General features: G+C 36.0%; 1 protein-coding gene across 2 annotated transcripts in view; it reads left to right on the top strand.

Annotated features, from left to right (window-relative positions):
* Positions 1 to 25,322, top strand: part of LOC125058560 (1-phosphatidylinositol 4,5-bisphosphate phosphodiesterase epsilon-1-like) — a 169,963-nt gene that overhangs the window by 34,514 nt on the left and 110,127 nt on the right. For both annotated transcript variants that reach the window (XM_047662658.1, XM_047662657.1), the window contains exons 2-4: positions 10,894 to 11,040; positions 14,486 to 14,601; positions 22,152 to 22,310. In XM_047662658.1, coding sequence (XP_047518614.1) covers positions 10,971 to 11,040; positions 14,486 to 14,601; positions 22,152 to 22,310 — 345 coding nt within the window. In that variant the 5' untranslated portion in view covers positions 10,894 to 10,970. The remainder of the gene's footprint in view (positions 1 to 10,893; positions 11,041 to 14,485; positions 14,602 to 22,151; positions 22,311 to 25,322) is intronic.

Raw genomic sequence — 25,322 nt, 5'->3', positions numbered from 1 at the left:
AACTTCCAAAAAAATTGGTTTCGAGATAACGAGATGAATGTTATTTTAATTTTGAATATCATTAATTAATTTTAATAAAATTAAAAAAATAATTTGTTTGAAAGTCGATGAAACGAAAAAGCCACAGTAGAAAGAGACAGACACATAAATTCATTAGATTTAACGTGGGAGAAATTGAGATAGGAAGTGTAGTTAGAAGTTTTTACTTCAAAAAGTTTTTATAACTAAACAAATCAGAAAGGGACAATCATACAAAGGATGGACCTTAGTGATTGACAGTAAAATAAATAATTATCTGTGTCACGTGACAATTAAAAATGCATGCGACCTTTTTTGTTAATAAAAGGTTTTCGAGGTAATTCACTAATAATTTATAAGCTTCGGTAACTTTATGACATTTTAAACGAAAGTCAACGTTTTGTTAAGCTATTGCATAGATTTTTTGGTGTTTTGAGCGCGGCGACCGAATCAAGATATTCCGTAACGAAATAAACCTAACACACGATGACGTAATATTGGTGCGGCCAATAGTGCGTTAGAGCGGGACAGAACGCATACTGCGTCTCACATCTGTCTGGTGTGATCGATGATGTGCCGCAGGTGCGTTAGAGTGGGACAGAACGCATACTGCGTATTCACATCTCTCTGACGAGATGGTGACGTAGCGTAAGCGCGGCCGGTACAGCCGGTACGCGTTAGACTGACTATATAGGTGTAAGAGTCTGGTAGAGTGGTAGATTGAATTAATATCAAAGCAAAAAATAATTGCATAAGTTGATAAAAAATGCAATAGCTTTACCGTCCCCGAGTTCTACACGTTTTTTTACATATAACAAACGGATTCACCTGATGTTAAGTGATACTCAATGCCAGAAAGCTCTAAGGTGCGTAGCTTTTTAAGAATTGGTACGATCTTTGAAGGATCCTAAGTCGTATTGGTTCGTAAATACTTCAGTGGGCAGCTGGTTCCACATAGTGGTGGTCCAATAACTTAAATTACGCTCAGTTGTGGAACGACGGATGATGAAACTCAGCTGAATACGAACAACTCTGAACACTCTACAGTAGAACTTTGCTTTTCAGCAATATCTATAATAAAAATGAATCGCAAATTGTGTTGGTAAGCGCATAACTCCACAACGCCTGGACCAATTTGGCAAATTCTTTTTTTATAATATTCCTTGAAGTACGAGGATGGTTCTTACGGTGAGAAAAATTTAGAAAATTGAGTGAAAAAGTCTAAAAACAACACTTTTCTATATTCCCATTCAAAATATTCGTAATAATACTTAAAAGTCAATTTGAACTTTAATACCATATCATAAAGTTCAAGTGTTAGTGGAGGGGTTGCGGGAAGGTAAATTTTAATTTTTTGACATAATGTATTTGTTGTCTTATCAACTTTCTTTTTTTATCTTACCAGCTAGACCGGTGTCTCGAATAGCAGAATAAGTATTAAAAAAAAAAGAAGCATCGACTGTTAGGCGGTACGATGTTCGCCAGCCCAGCTAGTTATACATATAAACCTTCCTCACTCTATTAATTAAAAAAACCGCATCAAAATCCGTTACGTAGTTTTAAAGATTTAAGCATACATAGGGATATAGGGACAGAAAAAGCGAGGCAGGGGGGGGGGGGATAAAGTGCAGTAAATCTGCTTACGTAATACTTGAACCTCCCCTTAGAAATTTCCATAAAAGTCTACATTTGTTCTAAATCGTGCTCACCACCGTGCATCGAATTACTTCAATGGATCTCGTGAATCAAAAGATTTTTTGTGAAATGTTTTTGAATTTGCGGGAAATGAAAAACTAAAAAAACAGCTAACAACTGCAATTTCACAGCTTTTCGCGCGTTTTACGAACTAACGAACAATTCAAAGAGGACGTAGTGTGATACAAAAGGGAGTGCTTAGGTGGTAGAACGGATGAATTAGAAGCGGTAAGTTGACATGACAACCTTGGATGATGAAGGTTGGGTAGCCCTTATCGTACCTGCCTTGTGATTCTGTAACTCACTTTTTGAACTCACACAGCGGTCTGATAGTTAGCTTGTAGTTTATTGTTTATCAGAATGCCAAATCATAAAATGACTGCTTCACGACTGATTTGAGAGCGACCGCCGATGCGAAAACCGCTGTGTGAGTTCGAAAAGTGAGTTACAGAATCGCAAGGCTGGACAAAAGGACACACTAGAGAAGGGACAAGTCAAAAGTACTTAGTATGAATGGTGAATGTAATGAAAGTGGATGAAGAGAGATGTCAAGGACAGACTTACAAAAATCCGATCGTTAGTTTTTGTGTAACAATTTCACAAACACACGCAGCTAGACATTTTTATAATATGTAGTTCAGTTTCAAAAGTGAAAAGTGGCAACGTACTATGTGTACAGGCAACCGTGACCCGTGTATTATATACTTAAACCTTCCTCAGGAATCAAATTCAAATTCAAATTCAAAAATCATTTATTCACGTAGGTAACACAATGTACACTTGTGATTCGTCATTAAAGAAATAAATATTAATGCTTCTAATTTTACATTTACTGCCAGTTCTCAAATCAAGGGCGTAGAACGGAAGAGAAGAACTGGCAATAAACTCTCCGCCACTCTTTTTAATCGCCATGTTTTTTTTTTTTTTGAAATGAAACTTCTTTATCGGGGTTGGAAAAAAAATTAGTGTAACATTTTTTCGTTACGCGTCACATTTTTCGGTTACGCGTCACATGTTTCGGTTACGCGTCACATTTGACCGTTACGCGCGTCTTTTTCTTGTCCCTACCACGGATGATTCAAAGAGATTCTAAATCATTAATAACAAAAATGTATAATAACGATAACAATGATACCTACTAAAAATTCTATTACAATTTATAAAATTCTGTAATAATCTCAGTGGTAATAAGGTAAAATGAAATAATTGTATTATTTGTATTCAAGTCTGTGATATTAAAAGCCTTTTGTTAAACTTTATCTAATTTAACTTTATTTAACCAATTTCTGTAAAGTTGCATATAGAGAATTTTTCGAAAAATATGGTCATAAAGAAGTTTCACATCTAACGTGTGTACACTAGTACACGCACATTTTTTTTTTACACAACGTTTGTAAGGAGCTGCAACCATTACACCATGTTCCACATGACATTTTAAGTAATTAATAATAATAACATAAATAAAAACAAAGACTTGTCCCCTATCAGCAGGAGGCATGGTGAAATAGGAGCACGCACTTACATTCTCGTGGGAACAACACGCAAACACATAGTCGAAATAATTAACATCACCGCATACACGAATTCAAGTACGACCAGTCACCAAGCAGCACCCACAATCACACTATCTATTGGTGAACACTGTACAAAAATCCGTTCAGTAATATTTGAGTAACGCGTTCACAAACACACACCTTTTTAAAATATATAGTCCTCTTTTAAAAGAAATCTATACAATAGCGTTTCTCAATTCACCAATTCAAACAATTTGCCCCGGCTACGTACTACGTGTACAGACAACCGAGACCCGTGTATTATATACTTAAACTTTCCTCATGAATCATTCTAGATATTGGTGAAAACCACAATTATTTCCGCGCAGAACTTTGTGAGATTCACTTGTTTTAATAGAATAGAATCTAGACGAATGCTGTCGTATTTGTAAGCCTTATTTCCCATTTTACTTTACAAAATCGACTACAAAAAAAAAGTCTTAATACTTTTCGGGAAAATACATAGTATATAACACTCACAAATAACGTGGCTTTCTATTGGTAAAAGAATTTTCGAAATCGGTTCAATAGCTCCAGAGTTTACCCCCTAAAACCTCACAACTCACAAGTATACACTTTTATTAATTTTTACGAACAATTCCACGCTTGAGAAATATAAAACACAATGTAGGTTTAGAAGGTTTCAGCGCGAACGGTTTTAGGAGATGTAACACAGCTGTGACGCTAGTGATGTGACTAGCAAATATTATCGATATTTTATTTTTAAATTTCCAACACAAATATAAAATTTTTATAATATTCTTAACCTGCATACTAATAATAATTGAAAATTAAATTAAATCAAACTTAAAAAGTCGCTGTATTGCGATACTTTATGCGTTATGGACAGCACCAGCTCTGGGGTCACCGATAGTACCAGGCGCCAACTTAAATCTTTAATTAACGACTTTAAGCTCAAGAGTACAAGAGTATCTGCTCCAAATGGAACCAATTACTAATAATATTAGTGAAAGGAAATTTTTTAAACACACAAATCTACAGTAGAGTATTTACAATATTCTGTACAGTAATAATAATTAAGTTTGGTCCCTGTGGTAACTTTTAATGCTGGCATTTCCTCACTGTATTGCGATATTCATTAAGGAAAGCACCAGCTCTGGGGTCACCGGTATCAGGACCAACTGAAATCTTTAATTAGCGGTGCATTTGTGGGGCCCAAACTACTAATACTACTCCGAAGGAAACAAAAGTTGTAGAAAATACTTTTATTCGTTTCTTTTCCGCCTGCTCTGCGGCCGCGCCTGTTTTTGTGCTTGTTCCAGGGGAGGCCAACGCCATCAGTCCCTAGTTCTTCGGCCAATATTCAATGTGCCCAACACAACTGGGCTTATAAAAATACTCTTACATAACGTTTAGTAAGGGAGCGTTTTGGAGCACGCAATTTTTGGAGATTATCCCTCCCCCCCCCCATGTAACGCGCCGTAACGTTTTTCTGTACCTAATAGTAATTCGTGACCACCCAGTGACTCTTAATACCTAAAAGTTACCATTATGTGGTGTAAAGTACTGGAAAGTCGAAAATAATATTAACAATAGCGCGTAATTTAATCCCCGCTCCGCATCGTAACTTTTTACAAAAGTTTTCCCCCCTAAAATTCGTTACGTAATACTTGAACGCTCACTAATGTAAATAAAAATCTATAATAAACTTTATCGATATATAATATATAAACATCCCTAGTCCTCCGAGAATTGAGTTGATTCAAAGATTTCCTCACGAGATCTTATTGGTGAATTATGTTACGATTTACATGGCCTATTACCATAACTCCGGTTTTATCATTTACGACATCTCCGTGCTTTGTTCAGCTTAGCCTGTTAATAAGGGTTTTAAGGTCGCACGCTCGGAGTGGGGCTCGAGTTTCCCAGGACAAATACCACCCATAGACTGCTACACCAGGGGGTTTTTGACGTGACGACGTCTTATAATTCGATGGAGCCGGCTGCACGCACGAAAAAACATGACGCAAATTCAAATTCAAATTCAAAAATCATTTATTCACGTAGGTAACACAATGTACACTTGTGATTCGTCATTAAAGAAATAAATATTAATGCTTCTAATTTTACATTTACTGCCAGTTCTCAAATCAAGGGCGTAGAACGGAAGAGAAGAACTGGCAATAAACTCTCCGCCACTCTTTTTAATCGCCATGTTTTTTTTTTTTTTTTACACAACGTTTGTAAGGAGCTGCAACCATTACACCATGTTCCACATGACATTTTAAGTCATTAATAATAATAACATAAATAAAAACAGACTTGTCCCCTATCAGCAGGAGGCATGGTGAAATAGGAGCATGCGGCGTTACCTCGCGGCGAGGCGTTACCTCTGAGGCGTTCCATTTAAGGCTTGAAGTGCAAGCGAGAGCGCCGAACGAGCGACAAAGAGGCACAAAATAATGACATAATTGAATTTATGCGTACAAATAAATGTAACTTGATCAATTCAATTGTGATTTCCATTAACCTTGTTCTCTATATCCATACAAAATACCTATCAAACAAATAAAATTTAATTTTTTTTTTGAAAAATCCAACCATCCCCTCAATATTTTTTTATGACGTTGTCACGTTCAACTATCGTCAGTAAACCGACTTTACAGACAACCGATTTTTAAAGAAGATAGTTTTCATGGTACGGAAATACCTGGAAAAGCAGCTCCTTAAAGTGGCATTGAGCCTCTTATAAATAAAGTTGTGTTTACCGCCGCCATGGACTGCTACACCAGGTGGTTTGAAAGTGCGTTGCCGACCTTTATGGTACGCTCTTCTCTTGAAAGAAGAACGTTGTAATGGTTTGGAAATACCTGGAACAGCACTGGGACGTGTGTTTCTTATAAAACGGTCTGTCGTTTGCAAGTGCGATGCCGGCCTTTATGGTCCGTTCTGCTCTTGAAAGAAGATCGTTGTAACGGTTAGAAAATACCTGGAACAGCACTGGGACGTGTGTTTCTTATAAAACGCTCTGTCGTTTGCAAGTGCGATGCCGGCCTTTATGGTCCGTTCTGCTCTTGAAAGAAGAACGTTGTAACGATTTGGAAACACATGAAAGAGCTCTGGGGCGTGTGTGTTAAAATGCTCTGTCGTTTGCAAGTGTGATGCCGGCCTTTATAGTCCGTTCTGCTCTTGAAAGAAGAACGTTGTAACAGTTTGGAAACACCTGGTATAGCATTGGTGCATGTGTGTCTTATAAAACGCTCTGTCGTTTGCAAGTGCGATGCCGGCCTTTATAGTCCGTTCTGCTCTTGAAAGAAGATCGTTGTAACGATTTGGAAATACCTGAAAGAGCACTGGTGCATGTGTGTCTTATAAAACGCTCTGTCGTTTGCAAGTGCGATGCCGGCCTTTATAGTCCGTTCTTCTCTTGAAAGAAGAACGTTGTAACGATTTGGAAATACCTGAAAGAGCACTGGTGCATGTGTGTCTTATAAAACGCTCTGTCGTTTGCAAGTGCGATGCCGGCCTTTATAGTCCGTTCTTCTCTTGAAAGAAGAACGTTGTAACGATTTGGAAATACCTGAAAGAGCACTGGGGCGTGTGTGTCTTATAAAACGCTATGTCGTTTGCAAGTGCGATGCCGGCCTTTATAGTCCGTTCTGCTCTTGAAAGAAAATCGTTGTAACGGTTTGGAAATACCTGGAATAGCATTAGAGCATATGTGTCTCGTAAAACACTCTGTCATTTGCAAGTGTGATGCCGGCCTTTATGGTCCGTTCTGCTCTTGAAATAAGAATGTTGTACCGGTTTGGAAGCACCTGGAATAGCATTGGTGCATGTGTGTCTTATAAAACGCTCTGTCGTTTGCAAGTGCGATGCCGGCCTTTATAGTCCGTTCTTCTCTTGAAAGAAGAACGTTGTAACGATTTGGAAATACCTGAAAGAGCACTGGGGCGTGTGTGTCTTATAAAACGCTCTGTCGTTTGCAAGTGTGGTGCCGGCCTTTATGGTCCGTTCTGCTCTTGAAAGAAGAACGTTGTAACGGTTTGGATATACCTAAAATAGCACTGGGGCGTGTGTGTCTTATAAAACGATCTGTCGTTTGCATGTGCGATGCCGGCCTTTATTTTCCGTTCTGCTCTTGAAGGAAGAACGTTATAATGGTTCGGAAATACCTGGAGTAGCATTGGTGCATGTGTGTCTTATAAAACGCTCTGTCGTTTGCAAGTGTGATGCCAGCCTTTATGGTCCACTCTTCTCTTGAAGGAATAATGATGTAACGGTTCGGAAGCATCTGGAATAGCAGCTGGTTCCATAATATGGTGTGTGTCTTATAAAATGCTCAGTTGTTAAACCCCAGAGGTCAAAGTACGGGCATAAGAGCCTGAAACCCAAGCAGAGCTTTATGTCCCGATCCGAGGTCAAATATACCACCGACCTGGGACTGCTACACCAGGTGTTTTGCAAGTGCGTTGCCGACCTTTAAGATACGCTCTTCTCTTGAAGTAAGAATTATGTAACGGTTCGGAAATACCTGGGATAGCAGCTAGCTCCATAAAGTGGCGTTGGGCGTGTGACAGTTGTGCTTACCGCCTTGCTTACCAGGTGTTTCCCAAGTGCGTTGCCGTCCTTAAAAGTATGCTCTTCTCTTGAAGGAAGATAGTCGTAATGGTTCGGAAATACCTGGAACAGCACTGGTACGTGTGTCTCTTGTAAAGCGCTCTGTCGTGTAAACCTTAGACGAAAAGGTGGAGCGGGTATAAGTGGCCCTTCGAGTATTACGTGAACAGATTTTCTGCAATTTATCCCCCCCCCCCCCCCCCCCTTCCTGTTGTCAGTTGTTGTTGAACATAAACGTATTAATTTTTTGTAGGAATCCACGAAAATGCATTTCATTTTCAAGCATAGACATTACTGATGACGTAATCACCAAATAAGAAAATCAAAGACCTCCCCCCCTCCTGAAACCCAAGTAGATAGATGTGCATCAGAAAAGCATTTTCATGTTTAAAGAAAACACTTTTTTACAATAATTATGTAAAATAATTGTAAATTTATAATAATACATAACTTCAATCTGGTAAAAGAGTGTTTTCTTTAAATGTGTAAAGGTTATGTCAATAAAAGACAATATAAGCATTTTTATGATAATAAGATGAATTACTGAAATATTATTATTATGATATGCGTCACAACTCATTAACTTGTACAAGTCACAACAGATGGAACATGATGAATTGCCCCAACTTTTGTAGCGTCAGCAGAAACGGAAATATCGTAATAAAAATCTATTATTAAGATTTTGCTACTTCAGACAAATTACAAATAGGTATCTCTTTATGCTTTCCATCACACACAAAGACAATCACATATGAATATGTTAGTAAAAGGATACACGTGTGAAAATGGCTGGGGAACTTATGAAGAGAAGTTGGCAGACCAGCCCTGCGATTCTGTAACTCACTTTTCGAACTCACACAGCGGTTTTCGCATCGGCAGTCGCTCTCAAATCAGTCGTGAAGCAGTCATTTTATGATTTGGCATTCTGAGTGTGAGTTCGAAAAGTGAGTTACAGAATCGCAGGGCTGATCCATGCATACCTCAGCAGTAGCCAGTAATATAGCATATAAATCCTGAGGGGAGTTTGAAAATGTCACCGGTACTATCTACCAGGCGCCAACTTCAATCTTTAATTAGCGCCTGTGCACTTTTAGGTGCACTTTTTGAAGTGAAACTTCTTTAGGCGCATGAGGGTAAAATTTTTTAAAAACGTCACGAAGATGTGCAGCGTTTTTGTCTAAGAAAAGGGAGAGAGCGATTGAGACCGATTGAGAAATAAATTGCCACGTGTTTTTTTATCGAAGAAATAAATTAAAAAAAAAAAATATTATTTGTTTTAATTTTCGACTTTTAATATTTTAATGACAATTAAATTCATTAAATTCCTTACATATCTTCCTTTTTCCCTCCCTTTAAGTCTCGGAAATCTAAAGTTTTAGATTTGTATAAATATGAACAAGACTTAAAAATTAGTTTGCCAAAGAAGTGTCACTTCTGACGTGTACTTTGTACGCACGCACTAATCTTTTTTAGATCTGGGCCTCAGGTTTTTATATCCCTTATAACACACATATATATATATACTCACACAAATATACAGTATTAATAATAATAACAGGAAATTTTAAAAAAAAATTGGTCCCTGTGGCAGTGTACCGATCGCTGACATTTACTAGCTGTATTGCGATAGTTAAGGAAAGTACCAGCTCTGGGGTCAACAATACTATCTACCAGGAGGCAACTTAAATCTTTTATTAGCAATGCACTTGAACCCCACGGCCCAAGACTGGAGTAGTAGTAGTGGAAAAATAGAGTTGGTGGATAATATATTTTTTCAATTTACCGCTCTTTATTTGCCGACTCTACGTAATATTCAGTCTGCGAAATTACTTCGATCAACTCTGAAAGTTTTCTAGGAAACCACGACAAATGCTGTCAAATGTTTTCCGTGGGTCTGCTCATAAAATTCTCCTAAACTAATAGTATATTTATGATGTCCAGTAGCGGTTGACCTAAATATGTTTTATATACAGCAGTCGGAAAATAATAAACGGCTTAAATATTCTCGAAATTTCTCCTCCAACTTCGATTTTGTTCCCTTTGGAGTAGAGACTCTTGGGCCGTGGGGTTCAAGTTCACAGCTAATTAAAGATTTAAGTTGGCGTCTAGTAGTACCGGTGACCCCAGAGCGGGTGCTTTCCTTAACGAATAAGTATCGCAATACAGGGAGGAAATGCTGCCAGCGTTAAAGGTACACTGTCATAGGGACCAAACTTTTTAAATTTGTTTAAATTTTCTTTTTATTATTATTATTATTACTATGTCGCTTAAGAAAATTGTAAATACTGTATATTTGATTGTTATGATTACTATTAATAAATTAAATACATATTAATAACTAGTAGACTCGGCCAAGCGTTGCTGTGGCTAAGATTTTTTTATACCTATTACATAGTAGTAAACTATTCAAGAGAAAAGGCAGGAGAACACCAATCCACCATGCTTTTTTGGTAGTTATGCCATTTAATTGTAGCTTATGTGAAACGTTGGTAATTATTTTGGTATGTAATTATTTTATATTGTTGTGACGTAACTATAAAAGATAGAGACATGCTGTCACGACATTTTTTATAGATAGCGATGTGTCCTGAAAAGTTGTAATACATATTTTTGTTCTATCATTAATAGTTTTCGCAGCGCACACGATTGAAGGAAGTTTTTTGTTTATTTTTTTACACATCTAACCCAGATTATTTAAGTTTTAGTAAGCAACCCTATTTTTTTTAATGAAACATAGCCTATGTAACTCGGGAATAGTGTAGCTTGCCAACGGTGAAAGAATTTTTGAAATCGGTCCAGTAGTTTCGGAGCCTATTCATTTCAAACAAACAAAAAATCAAACCTTTCCTCTTTATAATAGATATCTTTGTAATAAGTCCCCCAAGGACCGAGTCTAAGGCCAACCAGTTTCCTCACTATGTTTTCCTTCACCGATCATTCGTTAAGCGAAAGAAGATTGGTGCATAGCCAGGGTTTCGGATTCTCAGGGATGAGAGACCCACGCTTAAATACCAAATCAAATTCAAATTTTCTTTTTTTGTTTCAGATGCTTTGAACTGGCTACTAGATGGCGCTGTGTTATTTGTGTAATGTAGTGTAGTGTCAAGTAGTGAATTAGGTGAAATGCGAGACGGGTCCAAAGCTGGCCCCAGTGGAGGCTCATCAGGGCAGGCGTTTGACACGGATTTCGAAGGTACATACGTTTCTATAATTAGATATATAATCATAGTTTGGGAAAATTCAGTCGAAGTAAATAGTGGAGCAAACTATCTTGATAGTTCCGTAGATACCTTTGAGAAGTTCAAAATTGTATTTCTTTCCTGTATGTATATTTTAGAAATGTTTATAAAAACTAAAAAAAAAATTCAAATTCAAAATTTTTGGGATCCCATAACTATAGCTTACGCTATTCCGAAAACTATATCCTTGAAATCCCATGTCATATCACGACTTTTTCATATTTGACGACTCATTGGTCTAGTGGTTAGTACGCCTGACTGCGAATCCATGGGTCCCGGGTTCGATCCCCGGCTGAGGCGAACATCGATATGATGAGCATTTGGTGTTGTTCTTAGGTCTTGGGTGTTTAAATATGTATTTATATGTATATCTATCTATAATATGTATATCCGTTGCCTAGTACCCATAACACAAGCTTTACCAGCTTAGCATGGGACTAGGTCAATTGGTGTGAATTGTATTAAAAAAAAAAAAATGTCCTCCTTTCTTGGCGAGTCCTTTAAGGTCTCTGCAGTTAAGCTATGGAATTCACTTCCAGTCCCTATTCGCTTAGCTCCTTCTCTATCTTCCTTTAAATTTCTTCTGTACAAACATTACCTGTCCACATCGTATCCCTAACTTTAATAATACCTACTAACTGACGTGAGACTGATCTTCAATTAAATTCTGAAATTAAATTATAATGATTCATGTGCACTTTTTTTTTTTTTTTTTTTTCATGTATCCTTTATTAGTTAAGTTTGTTATTTGTTCCTGTTTAGTTTCTTTTTCTAAACAACTATATGTAATACATGTATTTTTGCACTTCTTGCCTACCTTATGTAATTTAATACTTTTTTTTTTCTTTTCTCACAGTGGTTGCCTGGAAGAGATCGCTCGAAAGCGATAAGGCCGCCAGTTGCTCTTCTTTTTATTTAATTATGTCAATTATACTATATTATTGTATATGCAACGAAGTGTTAATAAATAAATAAATTTTGTATGGCAATCAAGGTTTATAATAATTTACCTAAAATATTAAAAGATCTTCCTACTAGAGGTTTAAATCGACTTAATGATTATAATCGAGTAATTATATATTTTATTAATGTGATTGTCACTACAAATAATATACACACTCACTGTCACACTCAAAAATTAAGTAATTCTTTTTTTTTTTTTTAAAGACAATTCACACCAATTGACCTAGTCCCATGCCAAGCTGGTGAAGCTTGTGTTATGGGTACTAGGCAACGGATATACATATATATTATAGATAGATAGACATATAAATACATATTTAAACACCCAAGTCCTAAGCACAACACCAAATGCTCATCACATCGATGTTCGTCTCAGCCGGGGATCGAACCCGGGACCCATGGATTCGCAGTCAGGGGTACTAACCACTAGACCAATGAGTCGTCAAATGAATTACTTAATTTTCCATCATAAACTAAATCTACAGGCCCCTTGACAATGGGCTGGCAAGGCCCCTGCCCCAGAAATGAATCACACACTATGTCGGTCAAAAACAATATTCAAAATGTAGAAACTAATTAAATTGGTTGGAACGTGTTGTGGAAACGAATAAAATTATTCAACGATTTGTTGGATAATGAGTTTATCCGGCCCCTGTTAAATATAAATAATTCAAAAGACCTTTCACGCACAGATGTTATATATTGTCAAACGCTTTAACAAAATCACTATTTATAAATCCAGATTTGTTGTATTATTTTTGACGTGATAACGTCTTTAAAATCGTTTTAGTCGGGTGACATGTTCAGAAACTTGTGTCACACCAAAACCTCACGAGCGCGATCGCAGGTATAACGAGAGAGAGACGGACCGATCTCCCGTCTCATCTCGAGCGCTGCCAGTCATTCCGTGAATGTATGAAGAAAAATGTATATCATAGTCGAATAAGTAAACTTGTCATTTTACACCCGAAATTTATCATCAAAAGTGTGAATAAAACGATAGATGTAATTTAAAATTTGAAAAAATTGTTATCTTCATTAATTCCTTACTTCCCAAAAACTTATATCACCAATAAGACGTTATCACGTAAACATCTCGATCGTAAACCTACTTTACAAACAACCAATATTTTTTTTTACTGAATATTTTCTCGTTCCCTATTCCCTAAATTCAAAAATTTTAAGTTTTGTTCCACAACTGAGCGTTTTTTAAAAGGCCGGCAACGCACTTGCAAGCCTTCTGGCAATGTGACTCCATGGGTGGCGGTATCACTTAACATCAGGTGAGCCTCCTGCCCGTTTGCCCTCTGTTCTATAGGTACTGATTCTTAAAAGCCGGCAACGCACTTGCAAGCCTACTGGCAATGTGACTCCATGGCGGTATCACCTTGGTGAGCCTCCAGCCCGATTACCTCCCAAAAAAAACCCCAAAGCGGCCGAGCTATGCTCACCAAAACCGTCTGAGCTGGAGCCCTTGGCTAACAGCGAGATTCCAATAAAAAAAGGGTGCGTGTACTTATGTACGCGCGTAAGAAGTTATACTTCTTTGGCATTATTAAAAATAGTTTCTGATTGCATGCAAATAATTAATTACAACTAAATAATCAAAGACTGCAAAAGGAGTCATTATAGTCAATAAAGTTCAGTTTACATTTGAAAAATTAAATAAATAAATATTTATTATTATTCTCTTACATTAAGTGTAACATAAATTCTATTATTAATCGAATGTTGTTTTTAAATTATGTCCAATGCCGTAGCATCTTCCGTGGGCAACTTCATTCTGTTAATTTTGTGTCACGGTGCGCGCGCATCGTAAAATTTCACTCTCATCAATTTTTCATAACGCGCCTAAAGAAGTATAACTTCAAAAAAGAAAAAAACCTTAGATACAGAATCCTTCGGGCCGGTCAGACTGGTCGAAGGTACCATAAAGCTGGAGGCACTGTTCACCAACCTTCGTCCACAAAGCAAATTTAATCTATATATATAAAAATGAAACCCGTTTTCCGTTGTCACGACATAACATAAAAACGGCTTGACCGATTTGGCCAATTCTTTTTTTATAATATTTTTTGAAGTACGAGGGTGATTCTTACGGAGATGAAAATTAAAAAAAATGAGAGAAAAAGTCTAAAAACAACACTTTTCTATATTCCCATACATAATATTCGTAATAATAGTTGAAAGTTAATTTGAACTTTAATACCATATCATAAGTGTTCAAATGTTAGTGGAGGGGTTCCGGGAAGGTAAATTTTTATTTTTTGACATTAATGTATTTGTTGTCTTATCAACTTTCTTTTTTTTATCTTACTAGCTAGACCGGTGTCCCGAATAGCAGAATAAGTATTTAATAAAAAATAAAGAATCGACTGTTAGGCGGTATGATGTTCGCCAGGCCAGCTAGTTGTAAATAAATTATTTGTATTCCAGGATCTGCAGGTGTTGAAGATAGCTATGAGGAGCTGGCGTCGCTGAGAACACTTCTCCATTTTCCAGAGGAAGTTGCCCTGAGGCTGACAGACACAGAATATAAATTGTTTTATCAAGTATGTAACTTTAATTTTATAACTTTTCGTTATCAAAATGCAAAATGTTTTACCGGATTGAAGTTATGTATTATAAATTTAAAATTATTTTAGGTACATAATTTTAAATTTATCCGACGTTTCGCGTGCTTTACAGCGTGCGTGGTCACGGTGGCTGAAGACAAAAGGTGTTGAATGTCAAAAAGTATCACAGCTGTAGAAAAAGTTGTGTTATCTGTATTTATTTCCCCGGAGTTGGTATCGACTAAAAGATGGAGGGTTTTTATCAAAAATGGCTCACGGTGTCCTCTATCCGTATCTATGGTAATCAATCCGCGAAAATATAAACTTTTAAAATGTCAAATACTTACGAAAACTAGTTTAAACCAGAAAGCAAAAGTATTGATCTCATCTAATTTTAAACCCCGCATCACTGTGGCTTACATGTGGGGTGAGTATGATTTGAGGCATTAGATATACTCAAAAATTTCCTTATTTTTTTTTTTTTTTTTATTATTGGACAATTCACACCAATTGACCTAGTCCCATACTAAGCTGGTGAAGCTTGTGTTATGGGTACTAGGCAAAGGATATACATACATATTATAAATAGATAAACATATAAACACATATTTAAACACCCAAGACCAAATGTTCATCACATCGATGTTTATCTCAGCCGGGAATCGAACCCGGGACCCATGGATTCGCAGTCAGGGGTACTAACCACTAGACAGATGAGCCGTAAAAGCCGTTATTATATCTGTTTTAAATAAATCAGTGGCACTACAACTTTTTTAGGTCTTGGCCTCAGATTTCCGTTTCTGTTTCATGATCGTTTTTAAATCTAATAGGCAAGTAGGTGATCAGCCTCCAGTGCCTGACACACGCCGTCGACTTTTTGGGTCTAAGACTCGTCGGTTTCCTCACGATGTTTTCCTTCATACGAGCGAATGCTAAATGCACACATAGAAAGAAAGTCCATTGGTACAGCCGGGGATCGAACCTACGACCTCAAGAGGGTGAATTGGCCGATGTGAAAGGCCCTTGTTGTGCCAAGGTCCATTCCACATCATTTGTGGCCGTAGAGGACCGTGATATTAACGGCTGGACGCGGACAAGGCTACGCTGTTACCGTGTCCTGACCCGGGCGATTGCTGGTGGCGCCGTGGGGTTTTAGCGGGTATGCACAACAGTCCCACATAACCCTTCCCCACCAGGTCAACCGTGCCGCGGGAGATGCGTAACGCATTTCCCCACGAAAAAAAAAACACCACATATACGAATTCAAGTACAACCAGTCACCACAAGTAGCATCCGTTCACGAGTATGACGCATGGCCAGTCATCGGCCTTTATTATTATAGATGAATACAAATAATACAATTATTTAATTTTTCCTTATTACTACTAAGATTATTACAGAATTTCATTAATTGTAATAGAATGATTAGGTACTATAATTGTTAGGGAGCGTTCAAGTATTACGTAACGAGTTTTGGGGGGTCTTTTTGTAAAACGTTACGATGCGGGGCGGGGCCTACGCGTTATTGTTAATATTTTTTTCGACTTTCCAGTACTTTACACCACATAATGGTAACTTTTAGGTATAAAGAGTCACTAGGTGGTCACGTAACATTTTACTATACTTGGGTACAGTACTGTACTTGGGTACAGTACTGTACTTGGGTACAGAAGAACGTTACGGCGCGTTACATGGGGGGGGGGGGGGGGTTTTTTTCAATAATCTCCAATAATTGCGTGACATAATACTTGAACGCTCCCTTATCGTGATTATATATTTTGTTATTAATGGCTTGGAATCAACCGTGGTAGGAACGTGGTAGGGTTTTTTTCCAACGCCCATAAAGTTTCACTTCAATAATATTATAGTGAATTTCGTCCCTTTTATACATAGACGCAAAGTTAAATTACAAAGTCTTTTAAACGTAAAACGCATGGTTACCCTTTGAGGGTCGGGATTTATCTCAAACTGACCTTGTTTCATTCTCAAAGAATTTAGGTTTCTGTATGAAAGTAATTTTGACCACGTCTTTTTACACGCTTTATATTAGCTTCACCTGTATGTATGTATGTATGTAACCGACTCCTTCGGACTCGATTTTGACCCACTTTTAACGGACAGATTTAATTCAAACTTTGCGCACCTGTCAAAGATCGATGACAATGCAATAATCCGAAAAAAAATTAAACTAAAAAATAACTAATAGTTAAAAAAAATAAAAAAAACACGCTTTTAAAGCACATCAAACTAAAAAGTGAAAAATATTTCCTAATTTAGGCTGAAAATGGTAATGTGTAAGACGAAAAATTTTATGAGTTTTAATGAAATAGTTTGAAACTTTTAAATATTGAACAATTCAGCTTGTTGGGATATTATGTACCTTCACTCTCATTTTTTGGTCTACATTGACCGGAGTACTCCGAAACGGCTCGACCGATTCTTATGAAATTTTTTATTCATATTCATTATGTCTGAGAATCGGCTACTATCTATCTTTCAAAAGAAAAGAGGGGTGAAAATTAGGGGTTGTACCTATATATATTTTAATGCTGTATCATAAAAAAATAAAAATGATCTAAAAATTTAAAAAAAATAATTTAGGTGTGTACCCTTAACATTTAGGGGGATGAATAGATGTTGTCCGATTCTCAGACATACCCAATATGCACACAAAATTTCATGAGAATCGGTCAAGCCGTTTCGGAGGAGTTTAACTACAAGCAACGCGACAACGAGAATTTTATATATTAGATAATAAGTGGTCACAAAACAGAAGATATCTTCCAAAACCACGCAAAAATATTAATATTATTTTAACTACACTAATACATATTATAGGAAGGATTTTAGGGATTTTAGGGAATATTTTGCCGACCCAAATGTCAGCCAATAGAATTGCACCATGAGATGAAATGTACAGTTAACAAATAAGAATTTCATAATGAATAAAACAACTACTTAATACTTTTCTTGAAGCAACGACCAGAGAAAATTTTCACAAAAAATTGTCAGTATAATACCATGTAGGTTGTACCACGTGACGTCGAATGGTGCAATTCTATTGGCCGACATTTGGGTCGGAAAAATAATCTTTAATATTATATCATAAAACATAATATATATATGTATGTATAAAACATATGTAGTCTAGAAGATTTATTCAAAGTATTACATGAAAAAAATACAAGATATATCTATCTCTTTCTTCGGTATTGATTTGAAAGAGGCAAAACATTACACGAGGGTCAAAGCTTATTACTTTTGAAGTTTTTGTATAAACTTTTGCATCAATTTATCATCACCCAGTTCGTAAGCGCTATGTATAAAATTATGTTGTATTTGTTATCAATTTTCTCCTAAATGGAGGATTTTTTTGTGTATAGCAGAATATTTTTCTACAATTTTTTTTACACTTTTTGACCACTTACTTCGTTTAATAGCGATATTAGTTTAGTACTGTAATATTCAATATATGTTAAATCGTTTTCCAAGTCAGCTATTTTTAATCAGCATATATTTTCAATTATTTCAATACAAAGACAAAACATTCTTGAAATTACTTTTATCGACTTTCGTCTCTTTCTATCAAATTGTGTTTATACTATGAGGAAAAGAGACGGAGACACTTACCACTATTTAAATTAAAATAAATACTAAATTTTCGATAACAAAACTGAAGGAATAATATAGCGGTCCTTTATTTTATTAGGACCATCCACATGCGTAAAAAGGAGATAAAAGTAAGCTTATCGTGTTTTATTTTACGATAATTGGTAGTAGTTATCTCCCGCTCTATTTTTGTCTATCAATCTTTAATCAATAAAAATAAATTATTAAACGTTAATTACTCTTTAAATAAATTTGAAGTTATAACATTATTAACATACTTCGGCAATTATGGTCACATTTATCAATTATTCGGCAGATAATTTGGTATTATGAACTGTTATTACCGTCTAATGAATAGTTGCTATAAATGCCATCTATTGTTAAAAGTTTGCATTTGCAAATGATTAAGAGTTAATTACTATTTAAATAAATGTAAATCTATTAAATTACTCACTTTACTCAACGTTTTGGCAATTATTATCACATTTACAATTAATTTGATATCATTAATTAATAATAAATAAAAATGAATTGCTAAAGACGCCATCTATTGCTGAAAAGCGCTACATAGTTTTAGCAAATTTTTAGTCACGCTGCTTTGCGTATTAAAGTTCTAGTATAGAGTAAATAAAAAATCTACATAAATAAAATTCGATATTCACATTAAAATGAATATAATTAAATCATACATAATTTAATAAAATTCCTTCTAACTAGTATTTTCAATCGGTTAATTGAGACATTCCTATGAAGAAATGTTTGAAAGGGTTTTTCATCTTCATTGCTTCGTGTGTTAGTGGTGATCAAATTTGTAAATATAACCCACAGCGCACATAAACTGAAACTGTGTTAAAAATATTTATGCCTAAAATACAGATAAATATAGGGATATATTTTATATATAGACTTTACCCATATATTATGTGTGGCCACACTGAGAATGAATGCGTTATATATTTTTTAATAATCTTAACGGAAATAATGCTTTTAAAAATACAATAAAATAGCGAAAAGACCATGTTCTTTTCGAATGTGTTGTGATTATCAGTCATTATAGGAATCTGTCATTATTTGCCAGACAGCGCGGTTTGACAATGACATATTTCAATTCGTAATTATCTGTGGCCGCGCCATATTTGGCCACAGATGTACACACTCGTACCATTGATAGATATTACGTTATATCTATGGAAAATCCAGTAAAAATCTTCACATATTATTACATATATAAAGTATAACATATATTCTACATATTTAACCTCTCAGGATAGGTACCATTACAAGGTTAGCATGTGTTTGAGTTGCCAACTTCGACTCGAGTTCACTTATTTGCTTTGAAAACAGTTACGGTGCTGTCTTATAGACTATGTCCCATGACCTCCAAGCTTGGGGTCACATTTCTTTCATAAATATACTACTTTTAAATTTGTTTGTGGTTCAGTGGCTACACATAGATTTTACAATAAATAGTTAACCCAGCGCACATATATTGACTAGAATTTAATAACGAAAAAGGCAGACAACTGTCATTTCAATTTGTACCAATATGTGGTCACGCCATATTTGGCGCCATTATTTTTAACAATTTTACAGTCGGTATGCTTTATACACTATAAAATTGACATCAATTTATAATTGATACGTATGTGTATAAAATTTATAGTCATATTTTCTTGTACATATTAACAAGTTTGTTTAGGACTTATAAATAAATAAATAAATAGATCGTAATTACGAAATAGTATAGCAAAAATTAAAAAATAAAATCACTACTAACTATAATTGAGGTCTTTATTCAATTAGTTGAATTGGTAAAAAAACAGTGGCTCTACAACTTTCTTAGGTCTGGGCCTCAGATTTCTGTATCAGCTTCATTTGTCAATCTATTAGGCCAGTACTATCAGACTCTTGTGCTTGATACACAACGCACTTCCGGGTCTAAGACAAGCCGGTTTCCTTACCATGTTTTCCTTCACCGTTCGAGCGTATGCATAGAAAATCCATTGGTGCACGGCCAGGGTTGTACGGCCTCAGGGATGAGAATCCCATGCTGAAGCTGATGGCGCCAAAGATGGAGCGGCCACAGATTAGTACAAATTCAAATATGTCATTGTCAAACCGCGATTTCGGTGATAATGACAGATAAGGACAATACATTCGTAAAAAACATTTACGCCATTTTGTTTTATGTTTAATGAATGATGTTACGATTTAGGTGAGGGGTACCGGGTTCGATTCCCGGTTCGAGGGCAAGTTTTAATTTAATTTAAAATTTGTTCTCGGCCTTTGGGAGGGTTGTGCGGTAGCGGGCGAGTGCCTAAACCGTACATGGAGGGCACGGTCGAATTTCTAAAGACAAGCACGAATTATAAAAAATCCTATACTTGACGCTGGCTAATGCACAAATCGTGCCAGAGCCATAAAAAAAACTGTTATGATTATTTTAAGTAAATTGCTATAATTTAAAAACTGTTAAACTCTCAAAGATAATAGAAATAATATATGCCCTAATGTGGCTAAGATAAGTACAAATTGAAATGTCACTGACAAACTTTCTGGTAAATTGAATAAGAACATTACTCTTTCGCCTTCTTTGTATTTTTAATTAACTTTATTTACATTATGATTATTTTTTATAGGGTTTTAATATAATGCAATTTATTTTATATTTTTCTTAGTCATGTTTCTATAGGCATGGATTTTCTTATACGAAATTACTACAAGAAACTAATGGGTTTTGAAGGCAAAAATTAAGTCCATAGAAAAACTACTTCCTCTTTTATCTTTGAACCAACGACGCGTGGTTAATGGCCGATAAAAGTAAGAAAGATAATTGAATAATGTTAGATGTTCAGCAAGTAGGTTTTCCAGGGATTTGATCTACATTCATATTTTCTTTTATTTGTACTATCAGCACTTAAAAGGAGGAAACAGTTTTAGATCCAATTTTTGAAGTGAAAACTTCTTTAGCGGCGTTGCACACTTTTTTTGGAATGGGTAAAAAATTTTAACTCGCGTCAGGAAAAATTCGTAAGACGGATGTTTTTTTAAAGGATTATGAACCTTCGTGCTATATTGTTACGGTTTTAATTCATTAATTGTCTCTTTCCTCAGATACATTGATGCTTGGAATTGGACCTTAAGTCATTACATCAAGGTTTAATTTTGCGTAACGTCTAAAGCTTTATTATTAACGATTTGGTCAGACGGACGCGAATAAAAATTATTTGATACTAATTTTAATTATTTTGTGTAGGTTTCGTAAGACGGATAGAGAGTAGACAGCTGGCGCGGCGTATTTAATGTGATATAAATTGTCATGTTTGTGTACGATAGCGCAATAAATAAATATTGTATTCTACCACAAAAATGATAGTACTTTTTTATGATTGGACAATTCACACCAATTGACCTAGTCCCATGCTAAGCTGGTGAAGCTTGTGTTATGGGTACTATGCAACGGATATAACATACATACTATAGATAGATAGACATATAAATACACATTTAAACACCCAAGACCTAAGCACAACATCAAATGCTCATCACATCGATGTTTGTCTCAGCCGGGGATCGAACCCGGGACCCATGGATTCGCAGTCAGGGGTACTAACCACTAGACCAATGAGCCGTCGATTTTATACTGATAATTAAAGCAATTCGTGCAAAATTAATCCCTAACTATTCCAAAATATCAAAAATGCACAACGTTAATATTCAAGTTTTCACTTCTGCCGTGTTTTGCAGTGCAACCCGTCGTTTTTTTTTTTTTATGTAATAGGAGGCACTCGGGCAGGAGGCTCACCTGATGTTAAGTGATACCGCCGCCCATGGACACACACAATGCCAGAAGGCTCGCAAGTGAATACTACTACTACTACTACTCTACTTATCTCTTATTTAAATTAGGATTAAACGGAGCTTTCTTCTTGTCCCAGGTCCCACCAATAGATTATCTACGTCAGGTGACCCTGGATCTTGGTGGCGAGGGTGTGCTGGGAACAGTCACCGAACGGCATATGATAAGACGCTCACCAGCTACCCATACACCAACAGTGAAGAGCAGCGTCCGGTCTCTCATTCGTAGATTTAACGAGGTAAGTTTTTTTGTTTGGGCAAACGGGCAGGGCTTACCGGATGTTAAGTGGTTCCGCCCATGGGCACTTTTAATGCCAAAATTGGTACTTATAGAACAGGGGGTAAACGGGGAGAAGGCTCATCTGATGTTAAGTGGCTAGGGACACTCAATGTCAAAGGGCTGGCGGGTGCGTTGCCGGCTTTTTAAAAATTGGTACTTATAGAACAGGGGGTAAACGGACAGAAGGCTCATCTGATGTTACATGATACCGCCTATAGACACTCTTAATGCCGGTGGGCTCGCAAGTGCGTTGCCGGCCTTTTAAGAATTGGTCCTTATGGAACAGAACAAAGGGCTAACTGGCTGGAGGCTCACCTGATGTTAAGTAATACCGCCTATAGACACTCTCAATGTCGGTGGACTCGCGAGTGCGTTGCCGGCCTTTTAAAAATTGGTCCTTATGGAACAGAACAAAGGGCTAACTGGCTGGAGGCTCACCTGATGTTATGTAATACCGCCTATAGACACTCTCAATGTCGGTGGGCTCGCGAGTGCGTTGCCGGCCTTTTAAAAATTGGTACTTATAGAGCAGGGGGTAAACGGGGCGGAGACTCATCTGATGTTAAGTGATACCGCCTATGGACACTTTTAATGCCAGAGGGCTCGCGAGTGCGTTGCCGGCCTTTTAAGAATTGGAAATTAAATATACCAACTTAATATTTTAAAGAAAAACTAAATTGTTACTGCTAAATAAAGTCAAAGTCTTCAGTCTTCTTAAAATATTTCCTCATCACCTTTATCACCACCCTCTGGTGGAAGATGTCTACATCTTCATAAATTGTATTGATGTTAGCTGATGTTCGTACAAGGCAATTTGCGATATTTATTTTAAAATAAGTGTTGTTTGATGATTTGCTATTTTAAAAGAGTACCGAGAGTTTTTTACGCCGGCTTTTTCTTTCCTACACCCTCTGTCTTCTTTGCCGATGAGGGATGTCTACAGATTCAAATTTAATGACGTGGAATAAGTGATACCTGTATTTTATATTCCATAATAAATATATTTTATTTTTAATTTAAAACAATTGTGAATGTCTTGTCGTATACGAAGGGATTCTAACAGAAATTAACGATATCAAATTAAATTCTATCAAATTCAATAAAAAAAATATTGGTTGTTTGTAAAGTAGGTTTACGATCGAGATGTTTACGTGATAACGTCTTATTGGTGATATAAGTTTTTGGGAAGTAAGGAATTAATGAAGATAACAATTTTTTCAAATTTTAAATTACATCTATCGTTTTATTCACACTTTTGATGATAAATTTCGGGTGTAAAATGACAAGTTTACTTATTCGACTATGATATACATTTTTCTTCATACATTCACGGAATGACTGGCAGCGCTCGAGATGAGACGGGAGATCGGTCCGTCTCTCTCTCGTTATACCTGCGATCGCGCTCGTGAGGTTTTGGTGTGACACAAGTTTCTGAACATGTCACCCGACTAAAACGATTTTAAAAACGTTATCACGTCAAAAAAAAAATTGTTGTTTGAAAAAGGTTTGAATACGCAAAAACTATTGACAATAGAGTAAAGTGATGTACTATAGTCCTTTTCATGAAAGAAGTCCCCCAGACGCGGCGCTGCAATCGCATGACGTAATGTTACCAATTATGAGTAAAAAATTTACCTATTTTATTTACATTTAGCAGATGTAATTTATCAAATAATATTATTTTCTGCATACTTCGATGAAACCATATTTCTGTTATGTAAAAAGTATATTTTTATTTACTTATATTAGCGGTGTTCTACCTACTTACAGGGAAAAGGTGAGAAAATAGGGTAAAGAAAAGCAATACAATTTCTTATTCAGAGTTTTATTGCATAATTGTTGGATTACAATTTTTTTTCGAAGTACACGCCGCTGTTATACCTTCGTTTGTAATTCTTGTTACAGTTTTCTTTGACACACCTGCAATTAAATTATGAACAATTAAAAATAATAGTAACTTTTAGTTTATAATGTTTATGTAATATATGTTTTAATTTCAGTTACCTAGTTTCATCACGTTATGTATTTATTCAATTTTGTCGCAAAAACAAATTTATGTCATAAAAGTCCCATCAATACAGCAAAAAATTATTAAATGGCAACTCTAAAAAGTACCTGTTATGGCGCCAACTCTCTTCCGAACATTGTTTAGTGGTATTAAAACACCTTGATTCTTATGTTCCGCTTCACAGAACTCTTTCACCTTTAATATGATTTCTCGAGCCGAACATTTTACAACTTTTGGCATTGTAATCAATCTTCAAAATGCACTAAGCTAGTTAAAAATTCACAAAAATCTACCACAACAAACGCACTTGATAACATCGACGAATGACAACATCGCCGATCTGTCAAATTTAGTTCCAAAAATCACCGCGGGACTTCTTTCATGAAAAGCACTATACAGTTTTGTAAAGGACAATATCTACAAAAAAGCCTCAGACACCATATGTCTAACAAAAAGTTTTTATATTTCAGTCTATTTCGAGAAAGCTTAGTATAGAATTGTGCTAGGACCGTATTAATGTGAATTCCAATACAAATCCTAAATCGCGTACGCTACAGAAACTATTGATAATAGAGCAAAGTGATGTAATACAGTTTTGTAGAGGACATCAATATCTACAAAAATGTCCACGACACCATATGTCTAACAAAAAGTTTTTTATTTAATAGTCTATTTCGAGACAAGCTTAGTATATAATTGTGCTACGGCCGTATTAATGTGAATACGCTGAGGAAACTATAGACAATAGAGCAAAGTGATGTACTATGGTTTTGTAGAAGACATAAATTTCTACAAAAAAGTTCCCGACACCATATGTCTAACAAAAAGTTTTTATATTTAAAAGTCTATTTCTAGAAAAGCTTAGTATAGAATTGTGCTACGGCCGTATTACTGTGAATTCCAATAAAAATCCTAAATCGCGTACGCTGCGGAAACTATTGACAATAGAGCAAAGTGATGTAC

This window comes from Pieris napi, chromosome 18 (assembly GCF_905475465.1).
Source record: "Pieris napi chromosome 18, ilPieNapi1.2, whole genome shotgun sequence".
NCBI classification, from domain to species: domain Eukaryota; kingdom Metazoa; phylum Arthropoda; class Insecta; order Lepidoptera; family Pieridae; genus Pieris; species Pieris napi.
Note: the sequence above shows the minus strand (reverse complement) of the source record. Positions and strands in the feature narration are given on the sequence as shown.